This window comes from Nicotiana tomentosiformis, chromosome 7, assembly GCF_000390325.3.
Source record: "Nicotiana tomentosiformis chromosome 7, ASM39032v3, whole genome shotgun sequence".
Lineage (NCBI taxonomy): Eukaryota > Viridiplantae > Streptophyta > Magnoliopsida > Solanales > Solanaceae > Nicotiana > Nicotiana tomentosiformis.
Genome location: NC_090818.1, coordinates 72,912,381 through 72,930,984, shown reverse-complemented (window position 1 = coordinate 72,930,984; position 18,604 = coordinate 72,912,381). Strand labels below are relative to the sequence as shown.

Genomic DNA, 18,604 nt, shown 5'->3' with positions numbered 1-18,604 from the left:
CTATTGCGGCGTGCAACCCGATCACCAAACACTTTCAATCATGAGAGATGCTGAGGACACATGTTACCGGACCGGGCGGACGGCCAGCAGTACAACCAGCTAGGGCCGTGAGAGGCCGAGGTCGCAACAGAGGCCGAGATGCAACTCGTAGTGTAGCTAGAGCTGCACCTCTAGACCCATCAGTTGCTCCAGCTCAGGAGCAGATTCTAGATATGGTTGAGCCGGTAGGACCAGCTCAGGCACCAAGTGTGCTCATTATAATTCCAGGCCTTTAGGAGGATTTGGCCCAGATATTGACTGTATGCACTAGTCTTACCCAGGCAGTTTCATTTCCGGCCGCACCATCCACTTTTCAGGCCGGGGGAGGTGCTCAGACTCCCGCCGCCCGTACTTCGGAGTGGGTAGTTTAGGGACTTCAAACACCGGGGTTACTAGAAGCCCAGCCGGTTGCAGCAGCTCAGGCCCCGGTGGGTTCCCCTATGAGTGACGAGGAGTAGAAGAGAGTAGAGAGGTTTGCGAGGCTCAAGCCTCCATCATTCAGTGGGGCTGAGTCAGAGGATGCTCAGGACTTGTTGGATAGGTGCCAACGATTTTTTGCATAGCGGGTATTCTCGAGACTAGTGTGGTCTTATTTACTACTTTCCAGCTGTCGGGGGGAGCCTTCGGATTGTGGGAGGCCTATGAGCGGAGTAGGCCAGTCGGCGCTGCATGACTTACATGACACGAGTTCTCCGTTCTCTTCTTGGAGAAGTTATTATTTCACCGACCCGCAGGGAAGAGCTGCGTAGGCAGTTTGAGCAGCTACGCCAGGAGGGTATGTCCGTGATCCAGTATGTGATGAGATTTTCAGAGTTGGCTTATCACGAGATTTGGTTTGTTCCTACAGAGAGAGAGAGAGAGGATTAGGAGGTTCATTGATGGCCTCAACTATGAACTGCGCTTTGTTATGACTCAGGAGATTGCATCAGGTGCTAAGTTCGATGACGTAGTTGATATTGCTAGGTGGCTTGAGCAGGTTCTTAGTTAGAGAGGGAGGCCAAGAGGCCTCGTGGTTCGAGTGGTTTCAGCGGTGTTTCTTCTGGAGCGTAGTCGCACCACAACAAGGGTCGTCCTTATAGGCCCGCTCAGATGGCTCGTCCGGTTCATCATGGTGCATCAGTTAGCCATGGTTCCTATAGTGCTCGTTCAGGCCCGTCATCCTTCAATCCACTACTAACATAGAGTTCTGACCATGCTTCACCTTCCCTTCGAGTTATCAGGGTCAGCAACCCGTCAGGAGGGGTTGCTACGAGTGCGGGGATTTGAGCCATCTCAAGAGGGATTGCCCCATGTTATTGAGTAGGGCTCTAGAGCAGAGGTCCGAGGCTATGACTTCCGCACCAGTTACTTCATCACCCGCCCAGACAGCTCAAGGTGGGGCTCAGGCAGCTAGAGATCGCCCTAGAGGGGGAGGCCGATTATATGGCGGTCAGGCTTGATGCTATGTTTTCCCTGCTAGGCCAGAGTCCATTGCTTCAGATGTAGTGATTACTAGAATTGTCTCAGTATGCCACAGGGATGCTTCTATATTAGTTGACCCTGGTTCCACTTATTCGTATGTATCATGTTGATACCCAATTTTGCCCTCATATTTTTTCAAATAGTATATATATTTTCAAAATGTCAATTTTGCATCATTATTTGATTTACAATATTTATACAAGTAAATTCCATAATTTTCTGCAATTTTTAGATTTTTAAAATTAGTTTTCTTACATTTAAATTACTTAAACAACTTATCCCTTAAAATTATTTATGATGACTTAATCATCCAAATTTGTTTTTTATACCCACATACATGTTTTAAATATTTTTTTACTTCAGTTTACATAATTGCATTTAAATTGCTGAGCTATTTACCTAATTTTACAGTAATAACCTATATTCTACACATAATTGTATTCATTACATTATTTGTGCTAAAATATCATTCCTTATATTTTTACAATACTAAGCTATTATGTTTAAGTATTTTGCTGCATAAATAAATTTTTTTATCATTTATTAATCATTTTCTATAATTTATTTTTGATACATTTCGTGTATTTAAATTATAGCCCAGGTTTTAAGTCAATTTCGGACCAAAGTTGGCCCAAATCCTTTTCCCAACAACCCCCAGCCCAAGGAAAATGACCCTTTACTAAAACCCGATCGCGACCCATTTCAAACGACCCGTCCATTCAATTTTTTAATCCTGACCGTTGATCTCTCAAGATCAACAACCCTCGTTCATTCCCCCCTTTTTTAATTAACCCAACCCAGAAACCCTAACCCCATTTCCCATCTCCGCTGCCCTCAAATCCTCTCTACACTCTCTTCTCTGAGAAACCCTAGTCGCCGCTGCTTGTTTCCTCTCTAATTCCAACTTGGAGATGGAATCCGTCAATGATACACTTACCTTATTAATCTTCTCTCATAATTGGTCGTCCGTTTATGGTGTTACTTAGGTACTTGCCTATGTTTGAAAATTATCACTTCCGAGATGAGACTAGAATGACTCGAATCTTTGATTTTGGGTGTTATTCAGTCTATATAAACTCAACGAAAAGCGATTTGCACTCTTGGATTGATTTTCAGACGATTGAACCCTAATTAGGGTTTGAGACTCTCCATCTCCTTTACTGATTTTTATTTGCATGTGATATTTTCTTTCCATATTTGAACTTAATTGATTATTTTCCATGTTTGTTCTTTCAATTTTACTACTATATAAACTCCTCCCCTAATTCCCTTTGGACAGAACTGGAATCGCTTAACAACTACTACTATTCTCTCACTTTCACCTTATATATTATTTCTGCTCTCTTGATTGTAGTCGGCTGAAAGCCAAGGCCACCAGAATCTTCTCTATTGCCCTCTCAAATGCGAGCACTGCTCGGGGCTCACTGAAGCTCCTGTGAACTCTGACGCACTAGGACCCGGGGTTCTCATTGTTGTCTATACTTTTCTGTCACTGCTGAGACTCTGAGTTACTCATCACTCTTTTGCTTGATTATCTTCGCAACTGGTTAGCATTCTTGACCCTTTACAACCTTAATTATTATTCATCTACTTGTTCATGTATGTGTGTTATGTAAGCCAACACTATTTGAACTTTTAGAAAAGCATACTTTAAAGCTTCTTTGTTATTTGTGAACTCTCAGCATTGTATTGTTGTATGCTTTCTGTAATTCTATTGTCTCCATGATGTTCTGCAGTTTCATGTTCTCTAGTATCAAACTTGATAGGTTGGAACATGTGTAGTAGACCTTTACTCTACGTATTTGATTCAAGTAGTTTCTGTCCTTTTAAGTTTTCTTGAATGGTCATGCTCATGTTAGCTTTAACGTTATATCCTTTGCTTGTTATGAGTTCACATCCACACCTTGGATTTCTGGGATCCTTGTAGAAATTGTTTGCTAAAAATCTGCTTTAATGAATCTCCTTCTACTAATCTACTATTTCCAGCAAAGTAATTCTTGACTCTCCCATGTTATAGCATTGTCTTAATATATAGTCAAGCATGTTTGTCTACGATTTGTAACTCTGATGATTGTGTCCCTAGACCTGTCAATCATGCACTCTTAGCATTGCTTCTAAGATAGATACCAATGTGTAGTTTTCTCATGTGAGGTCGACTAGCATGAATTCCAATGTTTGTTTGTCCTGTTAACATGTTCTTTTACCTATTATGAGTTCTGTAGAATCTTTGTGCTATGGTTCATGTCCCTCTGATAAGTTAAGTGTTTGGTTTGTCGAATTGTGCCCACTAGCATGTTGTTATATTGTTTGCAACCACATTCTCATTAGGTTCTCATGTTAAAACTTTCATATAAGGATTGTACTCTGCATGCTGCTTGTTCATGATTCTGTTATACTATTAGCTAAGGGTCTTTAGGTTGTTTCTGGATCATGCTTTACTTTGAAACTTTTTGAAATGGTTTATTGTCCTATGATGCTCAACCTTGTTAATATCAAACTCTGTTTCTGGAATTACAAATATAGGTTTGCCTCATAGGTGTCTTATGTGCCTTTCTATTTAGTATGATCCTATTTATATGTCTTGGCTAGAACTGTTGATGGTTACAGCTATAAGAATTGAGTGTTTAAGTTGAGTATTGTGTTACTTGCATAGGTAAATTTGGAATCCGTTTGGGTGAGTAAGACATTCATTGGGCCTGGAGATGGGCCATGTGTGTTGTTGGACCTGGGGTAATAGATTCAGGTGCACTCTAAATGTCTTGTGAGCCTGTGGCTTGGGCCTGCTGTTTTTCCGGAGAGTAAGACTATTGAAGGCCTGGGATATCCATGGGTTACTTTTGTACTGGGCCTGTAACTGCTTTAGAGATCTTATATTCATTTCAGCCTATGTTTTTTGTTATTATCAAGACTTTATTCTTGGGCTTGTAATAATTTGTAAACAAACAATAGGGGTGCTAGTGAAAAGGGGTTGGGAAATTCTAATATTTGCATAAAGAGGTAGAAAGCATGCCTATAGGATCTATATGATCTATTCGCTCTTTGCTTTACATGTTTGTAACTTCATGAGTAGAAAGCCTGCCTATGGGAATCACACGCACACACACCACTTAACTTGCCAACGCATGCTATTTCAAGTGACTGCTGTACCAGTTTCCATTACTGTGTTTTCTTAAATAACATAACTATAGGGCGTAGCAATACAATATTCTACTTACCTAGGTGCCATGCCTGTAGGACTTCGAATGATTAATCTATCGGTTGCCTCAATTATCATGGTACTGCTCATAGGTTTAATAATCAATCAACTGCCCATATAATTTGTATTGCTCATCTAGATAGCATGCCTATAGGGATAAAACTATATAAAATCAATGTCAATCGCCAACTATTAGATATCATTCTTCCAGGACATTGTCACGTGCCTAAGAAATTTGTCTAAAATCAGCGTTGGCCGTTTCACTGCCTTTTGCGAACAATCTAGAAAACATGCCTATAGGCTTGCAATCTACAAATACGTTGCCTCTATATTGCTAAAATCAGAATCACTTAGAAACCATGTGTATAGGATTTATAACTATTTAATCTGTCCGTACTTTAGCCCAAAAATGCAGCATTACCTGTTTGATACTGGAATCATATAAAGATTATGCCTATAGGACCAAAGGACTCTAAGTCTTAAGTTTGAAATGTTCTACTGCTTGATCTAAAAATCAGTATGCGTGCTTCTTTGCTTATGTGTGGAGACTAACGTGAGCCACTCTTTGCTATTATGAGCAGTCCTATTTGTTTTGTATGCGCGATTAGCTTTATCATTTTTGAGCAGCCTAAGTAAGTCTAGAACCACCCAAATAGAGGTTCAAAGCCTCATGGACCATAGGAATGGGACGGGAAGTGCACGCATAGGGTACGACTTAGAATTGAATTAGAACACTTTAGGTAAATAACTTCAACATAGCAATCGGGTAGTGGGAGATGTTAGTCTGTATCCGCTGAATAATATAAATAACTCATATCTAAAAGGAGTTGCAAAGTAATATTTATGTTGCACGGGGTTATCCTTTAGGCTAAAAAACTTAGGACCCCCCTCCTTTATATACTTATTATTCTCACTTAGTCATTTAATGTAGACCATTGTAGTCGCATCCTTGTAATCATTAATCATTTGTACCAATTCTTACTGTGCTATAATGAGATTCTTCGACTTTTATATTTCTTTATTTATTTGATCACTTAGCCTAATTTACATAGTTTTAAGTTCGGCCCGGACCCACAGTTGTGGACCTCGAAGTGTGCCTAACACCTTCTCATTGAGGTAATTTGAGCCCTTACCCGATCTTTGGTGGCGTTGACTAGTCAAACAGAGTTATTTGCATAATAGGTGCCCTAATGCACCTTAAAACCTTTAGGTGGCGACTTTTCTCTCTTTTACCCATTTAAAAGAGTTGTCACATGTCGAAGCCCACTCTCGCGAGAAAGAAAAGGGGCGCGACAGCATGGTGACTCTGCTGGGGACTATACTTAGGCTCTTACCGTAATGAACTTGGCTTATGTGGATTACTTTCTTTGTTGCATGCACATCCCTTCCCTTCTTCACCTTTATTTGTTTAAATTTTCTATGACATGCACATCCCTTCCCCTATTCACCTTTATTTTAAATCTGCTATGACATGCACGTCCCTTCCCCTATTTACCTTTATTTACTATGACCGCCCTTCATCTCTTTTTATCTTGTCTAAGACTGCTATATCACGCCTTTACCATTCCTACTTCCTTACCTGCTTTATTACATTTCCGCATATATTTTTACGAACTAAACTAACTCCTTCCTTTTGTCTTTCTTCTATATTCTTTCCATGTTTACCTTTGCTATATTATTTACTGCTTTTACATATCTTGCGAATACTTGACAATGTGTTATTATTTCTGCATAAAGCATGCTCCACATCATACTCCACTTGCACTAACTATCAACATAGCGGCACTTGATGAGTGTCCGTGCTCTTTCGAAAATTACACTTTTAAATCGGAAAGGCTTATTTACGGTAGACTAGTCGATCGGTGGTGCAATCGACGGTTCATTGCCTTTCCTTCTCAAGTTGTCCACTTGGGAGTACCAGTCTAGATCATTCTAGAAACCCCACTCCAACTTGAAATGTACATGCATCATGCAAAACCTAGTACGGGTTGGAATGTTATTAACGTAACAACCCACTAAGATAAACCTTGTCCAAATTCCGACGGGATTTCCACAATCCCAATGGACACTATCATATTATGTGCATTACCTGGAGAAAATATGTGTTACACCCCATATTTGCGTACGTGAAAGTACGCCATATGTAAATTGATAAAAGCTCGAAAATGAGATGTTACATCCCGCATTTTCATATGTTAAAGTTTCATCGTAAGTTAATTGACGTAAGTTCGAGAATGAGATTATTTTAAGATTATAAGCATTATGCTATTTCAAACAAGTGATGAGTAAATTCGTGAAGGTGAGAGGGTAAGCAAATCGAGGAAAATGAATTTTCTTGAAGTTTGATATTTTGAGGTAAAATACGGTCCAAGCTATAGTACCCCGTATTCATGGACTAGTGCCATATAAGGTACCACATGTCATAATAGTAAGGTGTATAAAATGTGTTAAAAGTGAGTAATATTTTGAGTAACTTGAGATAATTCTTGATTATGTGGATAATTGGGTAATTATTGATTTGAGTGGGAAGTTAACAAACTAATTAGAAGTTGTGGATAATTATTTAAGTTTAGATTTGGATAATTACTAAGGGGGGCAACTATCCACGTGGGGGTATGAAAGTGTGGCAGCAAAATTGTCAACTAATCTTATGCCTAAGGAGGTGGTGGCACAAAATAAATCAAGCATGGGTATTAGGCTCATCGCTGCTGGACCAAATATTGTGAATAAATACATTTTCCAATGATGGAAGTTTGATGCGTGAATTTAGGTATCAAAAAGGACTCCAGCAATGCTAATGATTCTTCCAAGTCAAAGTTAGAAGGAATCTTGCAATCAAAACCAGATCCACCAGTGTCCAAGAATGCAAGTAAAGATGCAACAACCATCAAACCAGCTCTGACTTCAAATAAGTTAGCTGCAAAAGTGCTGCATCTTCGCATGAAAGGGTTGCATGATGAAGCATACAAACTTTCGATTCGGGACGTGTGTTAGAGGGATTGTCAAGAGAATCGGCTCAGGTATGTTAAGGCTATCCCTTCTTTCCTTTTGGCATGGTCCAAATGATACGAATGAAATGAGAAAAGTACGCAACTTTCATAAATAACTCTATTCATAGAAATACTAGGGGTGTCTATATTCTTGATTCCCCATGTGTCTTATTATTCTATCATCTGTTCATGGGTCTCAGAAAATACATAAGTTGATAAAGTTTATTTTATGATATTAATTAAAGGCATAATGGTGCATTTCATTCATTTATACATGTACATTGACCCATGACCAGATGGCGTTATATACGCATATATTATATATATATGGGATATGGGAAAAGGTTACGGCGTTATATATGCACCACCACCTGATCAGCTGGTATACGTTGATAATTTGCCCACAGTGGCTGAGATGATAAGTCGGGATACCCTCCGAGGCTTGATGATGTTATGTACGCATATACCTATGCATGGTATGACATTTATATGCATATGTATGGTATTATAAATATTAATTATTCACAGAGTTATTCAGACTTACATGTTGAGTCTTTTACTCCATGTTTCTCTCATGTCTATTATTACCGATTTTCATTCCTTACATACTCGGTAAATTATTTGTACTGACGTCCATTTTGCTTGGGGATACTGCGTTTCATGCCCGCAGGTCCTGATAGACAGGTTGAGAGTCCTCCAAGTAGTCTATCAGCTCTACGAAAAGGGTTGGTGTGCTCCATTTGCTCCGGAGTTGCTATTTGGTCAGTATGATTAGGACATGTATTGATTGGTATGGCGGGGCTCTGTCCCAACCTTTATGACAATTATGTATTCTTAGAGGCTTGTAGACAAATGTCACGTATAAGAAAGATTGTATGGCCTTGTCGGCCTGTGTTTTGAGTTTACAAATGATCATGTTGGCCTTATAGGCCCGTATGTCGCGTGTATAAGTTTTTATATCAGGTTGGGTCATCCTTTATTGAGTATTCCCTTATGTTTACTATGGTTACCTCATGACGCCCCTTCTGGCCCACTTACATATGATGATGTAATAAGAAAGATATGTTACGTTGGTACTCGGTTGAGTAAGGTACCTGGTGCCCGTCGCGGCCCATCAGTTTGGGTTGTGATAATATGCCAACGTGTTGATCATTATTGCATAAGTAGTCAAATCTGGAGGGGGAAAGGGTTAACCTTTGTTTGCTTGCAGAAAAATGAAACATGAAGTCCCAGGTTTGGTATGGTCCAAAACATCCCACCATTGCTATTTGACTAGTGGAAAGACCTTTCACCTTCCGACAAGAATCATGTGAGAAGAGTATTGGGCGACCTGCCATCCTTGCTAAACATTTGACCAAATAGGGCATTGATTGATGCCGCTACCATGTTCTGGGATGAGAAAAGAGCCGTTTTTCCATTTGGAAATATAGAAATGACTCCCCTCCTAGAGGAAATAGGAGGCTTTGCCAAGATACCATGTGATAGTCCGGGATTACTGGTACCAGAGAATCGCACTCCTCACGGTTTTCTAAAGATGTTGGGTTTTAAGAAAAATGATGAGCTGATCTGTTTAAAGAAGTCATACATCCCTTTTGAATTTGTTTATGAGCGTTATGGGCATAGCAAGTCATATTGTCTTCATCATGAGGAACTTGCCATTACTTTCTTGGGTTGGACGCACTGCCAGGTTTATGTGTTCTTTGTCTGCTTCTTGGGGTTGTTGATATTCTCAACGAAAGGGGGAAGGGTTCATACTCGCTTAGCTATGGTCGCCAGGACTTTGATGGAAGGATCGAAAGACAAACTTATACCATCATTCCTATGATCTTAGCTGAGATGTACCGCGCTCTAGATCGGTGCAAGCAGGGATTAGGAAACTTTGAGGGTTGTAATTTGCTACTACAAGTCTGGCTGCTGGAGCACTTTCAAAGAGGAGAGTATCGTCAAGAACTTCTGCGGTGGCCATTGAATGACTACATAGCTTACTACCACCCAAAGAAAATGAAGTTTATCTCAGACAGGTTTGCACAACCTGGAAATGTTGTAAGTTGGGTACGTTTCTTCAGCAACCTCACGGACTAACATGTACAGTGGATGTTTGAATGGTTTTCGAGCAGTGAGTTCATGATCAAGTCAAGAGGGACTACTCATCTGGTACTGATTGGGTTGCGAGGCATCTATCCTTATGCTCCTATAAGGGTAATGAGGCAAACAGGGAGAAAACAGGTCATACCTCAGGTTTCCAACATGGTCCAGTACAAGGCAGATTTCAAAGGAGACGTTATTCCATTCAAGTTCGAGGCATAACATATGTGGAACCAAAAGGTCATTGTGAAAAAAGAAACCATTGAGCCAGACAGGTATCACGCCGGTCATATGCACTACTATCTATCATGGTTGGAGGATGACATAGCAGGAGACATCCAGCCGGGAGTCAATTTGACGGATAGGGTCATAGATGAAGTAGCTGAAGCACAGGTTAAGTATAGAAGGTTATGCAAAAAAGGGTGTTCGAGTCTGAAGCTAAATATATGGAACAACACAAAGTAAACATAGAAGTGATAGAGGAATGGAAGGGTATTGCCACTAAGTCAATGGAAAGATTGGAATACTTGGAACAATGATTGATGGAGCTCGAGGGAAAGATGACAAAGAGACTCTCAGATTGTCAAGGCCCGGATGGCAGTGAAGGAGGACATCTAGCAAAAGCCTACTTACTGTTGGATATGCGCGATCTGGGAAACCTGATTGATGGGGTCAAAAGAGCTAAGTACGGAGAAGGTCCTTCAGGTACCAAGTAGACTAGGAAATGATGTTCTTTATAGCTTTATAGCTTAGCTTTAGATTTCGATTATACTAAGGCTAAATGCAATTAGTAATTTTTATTATTGTCGATTTAGTAAAGGTTTGACTCATTTTTGGCATTATTGAAATGACACAAATGTTGGCATCAACTTTTCTCCAAGTCTACGTATCGCTTAGGCCTACCTCGAGCACAATGAGGTCCCTAAATTAGGACGCGAATTATTGCCTGACTTTGTGAAACATGTTTAATACCGCAAACATTCTTTCAATATCCCTTACTAACTTGGTTACCTTTTTGCTTTTTCTTTCTTTTGATTATTCCCACTCCCCAAGGTTGGTTCGTGCATACTGGCATCATCCGCATATCACACTAGATCCAGAGGTCCTCCACCTCCTCCTCCACCAAGCAATCCTAAAGGCAAAAACAAAGGAAAAGGGAAAATAGATGATTTGATTGGTATCAGAAAAGACAACGCCGTCATGGCAGAATACATTGAAACTTCAGATGGACGAAGTACTCTTGCACAGAATGAGTTGGTCTTACGTCTGGAACAGAAAATCTCGGAACTACAAGGTGAGCTTGAGCAGTTTCAAAATTTGGCAAACCTCTCCCTCACTCTCAGTATCCCCGACATCAACCAGCAAAATCCGACTACCTAGAACCAAACACCACCGCAAAACACATAAAACCAAAACCCACCACCCAATCCTCCTATGCCACACCAGTATCCTGCACCTCCCCAGAACCTTAACCCGCCACCAGTACCAACCCCTCAACAACACAACCACCATCCAACTCAATACCCACAAACCACTACTTATCACACTCCCTAGAATGCGCCACAACCTACTCCCGATCCCCAAAACTCAACCAATGCCCACCCTTATACCCAAGTGCCGGGAATCCATCAAAGCAATTCGATATATGTGGAAACTTTACTCCACACCCCGCAGAAAATCCTATATATACCTGAATCAACTAAGAAGGACCTGCTTATTAAAAACATGGCGGAGGAACTCAAGAAGCTCCCTGGTAGAGTTCAAAATATTGAAGTCGGTAAAGGCGTTGAAGGTCTAAACTTTGAGGACCTATGTATTCAGTCGGATGTGGAATTGCCAGAGAGTTACAAACCTCCCACGTTCGAAATATTCAACGGGACTGGTGATCCGAAAGTGCATTTGAGAACATACTATGAAAAGCTTGTAGGAGTAGGCAAAAATGAACAAATTCGTATGAAGATGTTCATGCGAAGCCTCACAGGAGATGCTTTGTCTTGGTACATCAGTCAAGACCCGAAGAAGTGGGTTAGTTGGGTAAGCATGGCATCAAACTTCATGGACAGATTCAGATTCAACACGAAAAATGCGCCAGACACTTTCTACATTCAAAACCTCAAGAAGAAGCCAACAGAAACCTTCCGCTAGTATGCTACTCATTGGAGATCAGAAGCTGCGAAAGTAAGGCCAGCCCTTGAAGAAGAACAAATGAATAAGTTCTTTGTCAGAGCTCAAGACCTGCAGTATTATAAAAGGTTGATGGTTATTAAAAATCACAAATTCTCTGACATCATCAAGCTAGGAAAAAGAATAGAAGAAGGGGTTAAGAGTGGGATGCTAACCAACTTCAAGGAGCTGCAGGCCATGAACAAAGCTTTGCAATCGGGAGGTATTTCAAAAAAGAAAGAAGTAGGTGCCGTCATGGTAGCCCAGGGTCCTAAGTCTCCTCTCACATACCAAACACCTCCACCCACATACCAACCCTCACCCCCCAGATACCAACAACTTGCTACCACCTATCATGTCTATAATACTCAACCCGCATATTACCATTCTCCACCACCCGCCCGCCAAAACTACCAAAAACCAAGACCAAATATTGACCGAAGACCACCTAGACAATACACCCCAATTGCCAAACCCATAGACCAATTGTACGGGAGGCTGAAGGCTGCTGGTTATGTCACTCCCATTCCTGTCGTTGCTATGGATAATTCTTCCTAGTGGATCAACCCCAACAAGACACGTGCCTATCATTCAGGCATGAAGGGTCATACCATTGATGAGTCCGCACATTGAAAGATATAATTCATACATTGATCGACACTAAGGTCATACAAGCAAAGGAAGATGCACAAAATATTCGTAACAATCCTCTCCCAGATCATAGAGGTAAGGGAGTGAATGTGATAGAGATAGATGAAGAATGGGACTCGGAGGGGTCAATATGAATCATTCGAGAGGGAGATGCTCCTAAAACATCTCCAGTCACCCTCATGCCAGTTGTGGTCCAAACCCAGGCGCCGTTTGAAGTTGAGTTATCTACACCCTTCACCGTGATGGTAGCTCCCACGCCACCCTACCAGTCTGATGCCATCCCATGGGATTATGTTGCGGAAGCAAGGAGAAAAGGAAATGAAAAAATAGAGGAAACAGGGGTAGCACAAGGTATGACTAGAACTGGCGGAGTTTACACCCCTGAGAACCCGGGAGGAATAAGCAAGGAAGCCGCATCTAAGCCGCCTATTGTCGAGACTGGCATTAATGATCTTTGGATGAAGGTGCAAGAAAAAGAGTACTCTATTGTTGACCACTTGAATAAAATTCCCGCTCAGATATCCATATTGTCACTGCTGCAAAACTCAGACACATACAGGAATGCTTTGATGAAGGTGTTGAGTGAAGCTTATGTACCTACCAACATCACTAGTGGGGAGATGGCTAGCATGGTAGGACAGGTATTTGAGAGTCATAGAATCACCTTTCATGAAGATGAATTACCACCAAAAGGATTGAGTCACAATAGGGAACTACACATCATAGTGCGATTTGAGGATAAGTTCATCGCCAGGGTCCTGATAGACTGGGGTTCAAGTCTCAACATATGCCCACTGACTACTCTAAAGAGATTAGGTAAAGGCCTGCATGATATACGGATGGGAAGCATGAATGTGAAAGAATTTTATGGATCTCAGAGAGCTACCATTGGAGAGATCAACCTCAGTCTACAGATGGGCCCGACTTGGTTTGATATCGAGTTTCAGGTGCTGGATATATCTGCTACTTACAACCTATTATTGGGACGACCATGGATACATGCTGCTGGTGCAGTGGCTTCAACCCTACATCAGGCTGTGAAATTTGAGTGGAATCATCAGGAGATAATCATTCATGGAGATGGAAGTAACCCCATCTACACCAATCAGACTATTCTAGTCATCGAAAATAGAAAGAAACTGGGTGGAGAAACATACCATCGCATTGAGTGAGTCAACGCAATTGAAAAGGACCGATGGTGGAGCAACAAGATATAAAGCATACTGCTATGGACAGGGTATGAACTCGGCAAGGGTCTCGGCAAAAATCTCCAAGGGATCACCAAACACGTACAACCATAGCGTGATGGCACGACTTTTGGACTTGAATATGAATACACATGGCGGGAGTACCAGGATTGGTCACCTATATGGAGTGGTCCTTATTATCCACTGGAACAATTAGTACCACCTCTGCACCAAACATTCCATCAAGCTGACATGATGTGGGGATCCGAGGAAGATTAAGTTTTAGCGGGCACGAGGAAGCTGTTTCTAGACGAAGAGGATATGGACTGCAGTGCAATAGTTTAGGAGGAGGAGAAGGAGGAGGAGGAAGACCTTACTATTCAGACCATGGAGAAAGGAGTTCTTCTCAAGAACTGGACTGCTGCACCATCACGGGCCCGTCGAGTTCCTAGGTAGCCTGGCAAATTAGCATGGATTACTTTAAATTTTGAGCATTTGAGACATTTTCAGTATTTTGTCTTGAAATAATTGCTCGAGTCATCGAGCCGTACTTGTTGATATTTTAAGATTTTATTAATGCATTACTGCTTTTCATATTTATTATTATTCTTTATATTTTCTTTTTCAGCATTATTGTTACTTATCCCGATGAACCTATGACTGTGACATGTAATGAGGCAACGCGACATACGGATAGTGATTCAGAGGATCTGAAAGATGATATAATACCTAAGGAAATCATTAGAGAAGTGGAAAGCTTTGAAAACAAACCAAAGTCTAATTTGGAGGAAACTGAGACCGTTAACTTAGGGGATTCCAAAATGGTCAAGGAAACACGTATAAGCATTCATCTATCACCGTCAAAGAAGGAAGAGTACATCAGATTCCTAAAAGAATATAAAGATATATTTGCCTGGTCCTACGATGGTATGATTGGTTTGAGCACATCAATAGTGGCTCACAAGCTATCCACTAATCCCATGTGTCCACCGGTAAAGCAGAAGCTCAGAAAGTTCAAGCCGGATATGAGTTTGAAGATAAAATAAGAGGTCACCAAGAAAATCAAAGCCAAGGTTCTCCGAGTGGTCGAATATCCGACTTGGTTGGCTAACATTGTGCTAGTTCCAAAGAAATATGGGAAAGTTAGAGTATGTGTTGACTATCGAGATATGAACAAAGCAAGTCCCAAAGATGATTTTCCACTACCCAACATACACATACTGATTGACAACTGTGCCAAGCATGAGCTCCAATACTTTGTGGATTGCTTCGCAGGATACCATCTGATCTAGATGGACGAAGAGGATGTCGAAAAAATAACCTTCATTACACCATAGGGGATATACTGTTACAAAGTGATGTTGTTTGGTCTAAAGAACGCTGGGGCCATCTACATGAGAGCCATGACAACCATCTTCCATGACATGATACACAAAGAAATAGAGGTGTACATTGATGACGTTATCATCAAATCTAAAAGGAATTCAGATCATATAGCAGACTTGAAAAAGTTTTTCGACCAGCTTTGAAAATACAATTTGAAGTTGAATCCTGCAAAATGTGCCTTCGGAGTCCCTGCAGGAAAATTGTTAGGATTCATCGTTAGTCTCCGAGGGATTGAGTTGGACCCATCAAAGGTCAAAGCTATCCAAGGCCTACCACCTTCGAAGAATAAGAAAGATGTGATGAGCTTTTTAGGGCATCTCAATTACATCAGCCGCTTCACAGCAGAGTCAACTGTGATATGTGAGTAAATCTTTAGGATGCTGAGCAAAGATGATGCAACAAGTTGGACTGAAGAATGCCAGAAAGTCTTCGACAAATTCAAGGAGTGTTTATCTAAACCACCTGTTCTGGTCCTACCAGAACCAAGAAGGCCTCTGCTGCTTTATTTGTCCGTATTGGAGATTGCTTTCGGTTGTGTTTTAGGACAACATGATGAAACTGGAAGAAAGGAGCAGACGATATATTATCTGAGCAAGAAATTCACACCTTAGGAAGCCCGGTATTCTTTGCTGGAACGCACTTGCTGTGCTTTGACGTGGATAGCTCAGAAGTTGAGGCATTACTTTTGTGCATACACTATATATCTCATATCAGGGATGGATCCGCTAAAGTACATCTTCCAGAAATCCATGCCTACGGGCAAGTTAGTAAAATGGAAAATATTGTTGAGCGAATTCGACATCGTCTATGTAACTCAGAAGGCAGTCAAAAGGCAAGCATTGGTAGATCATCTAGCAGAAAATCCCGTAGACGGATTATACAAACCATTGGAAACGTATTTTCCCGATGAGGAGGTCTCATTTGTAGGAGAAGATATCACCAAGGCATATGATGGTTAGAGAATATTCTTCGACAGAGTGGCAAACTTCAAAAGAGTGGGTATCGGGGCTGTCTTAGTATCAGAAACCGGCCAACACTATCTGGTATCCGCAAAACTCAAGCTTTCATGAACCAATAATATGGCAGAATATGAGGCTTGCATTTTGAGGCTTAGGTTAGCCATTGACATGAATGTTCAGGAGCTGCTGGTAATCGAAGATTCAAATCTTTTGGTGCACCAGGTTCTAGGGGAATGGGCTACGAAGAACACCAAAATATTTCCATATTTGCAGTGCGTACAAGAGCTAATCAAGAGGTTCACAAAGATAGAATTCAAACATGTTCCGAGGATTCAGAATGAGTTTGCAGATGCGTTAGCTACTTTGTCATCCATGATATAGCACCCGAACAAGAATTTCATTGATTCTATCCCAATAGGGATTCAGAAATAGCCCGCTTACTGTGCTTATGTTGAAGAAGAGATTGACGAAAATCCATAGTTCCACGACATCAAGAAGTACTTGGAAAAGGGAGAATACCCAGATACTGCTACCCATACTCAGAAGCGCATGCTTCGAAGATTAGCCAACCATTTATTTCAAAGCGGGGGAATTCTATATAGAAGGACTCCTGACCTGGGGTTACTACGGTGTATCGATGCCAAGGAGGCATCTAGATTTCTCGAGGAAATACATGCCGGAACTTGTGGACCGCACATGAATGGTTTTATGTTAGCCAAGAAGATACTAAGAGCAGGGTATTTCTAGATGACTATGGAAACAGACTACATCAAGTATATTCAGAAGTGTCACCAATGCCAGATACATGCTGACTTGATACGAGTACCACCCAATGAACTCAATGCAACAAGTTCATCCTGGCCTTTCTCTACTTGGGGTATGGATGTCATCGGCCCAATCGAGCCCGCTGCTTCAAATAGGCATAGGTTCATTCTGGTGGCCATAGACTGCTTCACAAAATGGGTTGAAGCTGCGTCTTATAAAGCGGTAACTAAGAAGGTTGTAGCGGATTTTGTTTGGGACTGCATTGTTTGTCGATTCAAAGTACCAGATTCAATCATTACCGACAACGCCGCCCATTTAAATAGCAATTTGATGAAAGCCATGTGTGAAACATTCAATATCAAGCATAGGAATTCCACAGCATATAGGCCACAAATGAACTGAGCCGTAGAAGCCGCCAACAAGAACATCAAGAAGATATTGAGGAAAATGGTGGATAATTATAAACAATGGCACGAGAAGCTTCCATTTGCTTTGCTTGGATATCGTACCACAGTTCGCACATCAACTAGGGCAACTCCCTACCTATTGGATTATGGTATTGAAGTTGTTATTCCTGCAGAAGTAGAATACCCTTCTCTAAGAATTATACAAGAAGCTGAGCTCAGCGATGCATAATGGATACGAAGCCGATATGAACAACTAGCTCTCATTAACGGGAAAAGAATGAATGCAGTATGTTCAACTATACCAAAACGGAATGGCAAGAGCTTTCAACAAAAGGGCCAGGCCAAGGCAATTCACACTGGGGCAATTAGTGCTAAAGCGAATCTTCCCGCATCAGGATGAAGCCAAGGGGAATTTCTCACCCAATTGGCAAGGTGCCTACATGGTTCATCAAGTACTAACAGGAGGAGAACTTATACTTGCAGAAATGGATGGAGAGATTTGGCTGAAACCTATCAATTCAGACGTGGTCAAGTGATACTATGTTTAAGATTGTTTGCATTTTTCATTTGATGTAACTGAACTACGCTTGACCTGATTTTTGTTTAAGAGGGGATACATAGACAGCCCTGTGGGTTCGATCACATCCTACTAAAATCTTCATTTCCCCCATGATCAGAAACTGGGGAAAGATTTTGAGTTTGTCCGACTTCATCATGTATAGAACAACCAAGGAATGTGTTGCCGGAAGTATACATTTAAACTGGGGCAGAATTTTGAGGAGGACCCTCAAAATTCTAAAGCAAAGAGGTTGTAATGTCTTTAAATATGTCGCAGTCACCGGTTCATCTAAATTATTTGATCTCATGCATTATCATATATTTCAAAACAACTATGCTTTTGCAAATAATTTTATCAAGTGCATACATGTTTTTTGAAAACTTTGTTTCTATGGCAGCCAGATGTTACCCAGAGTAACTCAAGCAGGACCTCAAGACAAGAGTAAAGGCTAAGCAAGGAATCAAGAGCATGAACCAATCGTTCCCCCAAAAACTCACAATTGCTCTTTGGATGCAGGCACAATAAACACAACAGGTATATTCGCAAATAGATACACACACTAAAATCACTATCTTCATAATGACAAAGTTACCAAACGCAAACACATCGAGCTAAGAAATACTTCACTCTCTTACAACTGTCCTTTGCTTTTCTTGCATAAGGCTAAGCATTCCCTTTCTTTGCATGAGACTAAGCACTGTTTCCATTTCCTGCATGAGGTTAAGCATTGCCTCCGTAATTACAAAAGGCTAAGCA

The 18,604-nt window shown here is 41.0% G+C and overlaps 2 protein-coding genes across 2 annotated transcripts; both read left to right on the top strand.

The window, feature by feature from the left end:
* Window positions 1–11,496: 11,496 nt before the first annotated feature.
* Window positions 11,497–11,916, top strand: LOC138895803 (uncharacterized). The gene has a single exon (XM_070180537.1). The coding sequence runs from the start codon at window positions 11,497–11,499 to the stop codon at window positions 11,914–11,916; it is 420 nt and encodes a 139-aa protein (XP_070036638.1).
* A 5,413-nt stretch (window positions 11,917–17,329) lies between these two features.
* LOC138895802 (uncharacterized) lies at window positions 17,330–17,825 on the top strand. The gene is made up of 2 exons (XM_070180535.1): window positions 17,330–17,464; window positions 17,577–17,825. Exons 1-2 carry the CDS (start codon window positions 17,330–17,332, stop codon window positions 17,823–17,825), a joined length of 384 nt encoding a protein of 127 aa, XP_070036636.1.
* Window positions 17,826–18,604: the final 779 nt, after the last annotated feature.

Excerpts from the sequence above, each read along its gene's own strand:
- LOC138895802 (XM_070180535.1), top strand. The coding sequence starts at position 17,330 with ATGGTGGATAATTATAAACAATGGCACGAGAAGCTTCCATTTGCTTTG. Across the intron at positions 17,465-17,576 it reads AAGTTGTTATTCCTGCAGAA|TATGTTCAACTATACCAAAA; the intron begins GTAGAATACCCT and ends GAATGAATGCAG.
- LOC138895803 (XM_070180537.1), top strand. The coding sequence starts at position 11,497 with ATGGCGGAGGAACTCAAGAAGCTCCCTGGTAGAGTTCAAAATATTGAA.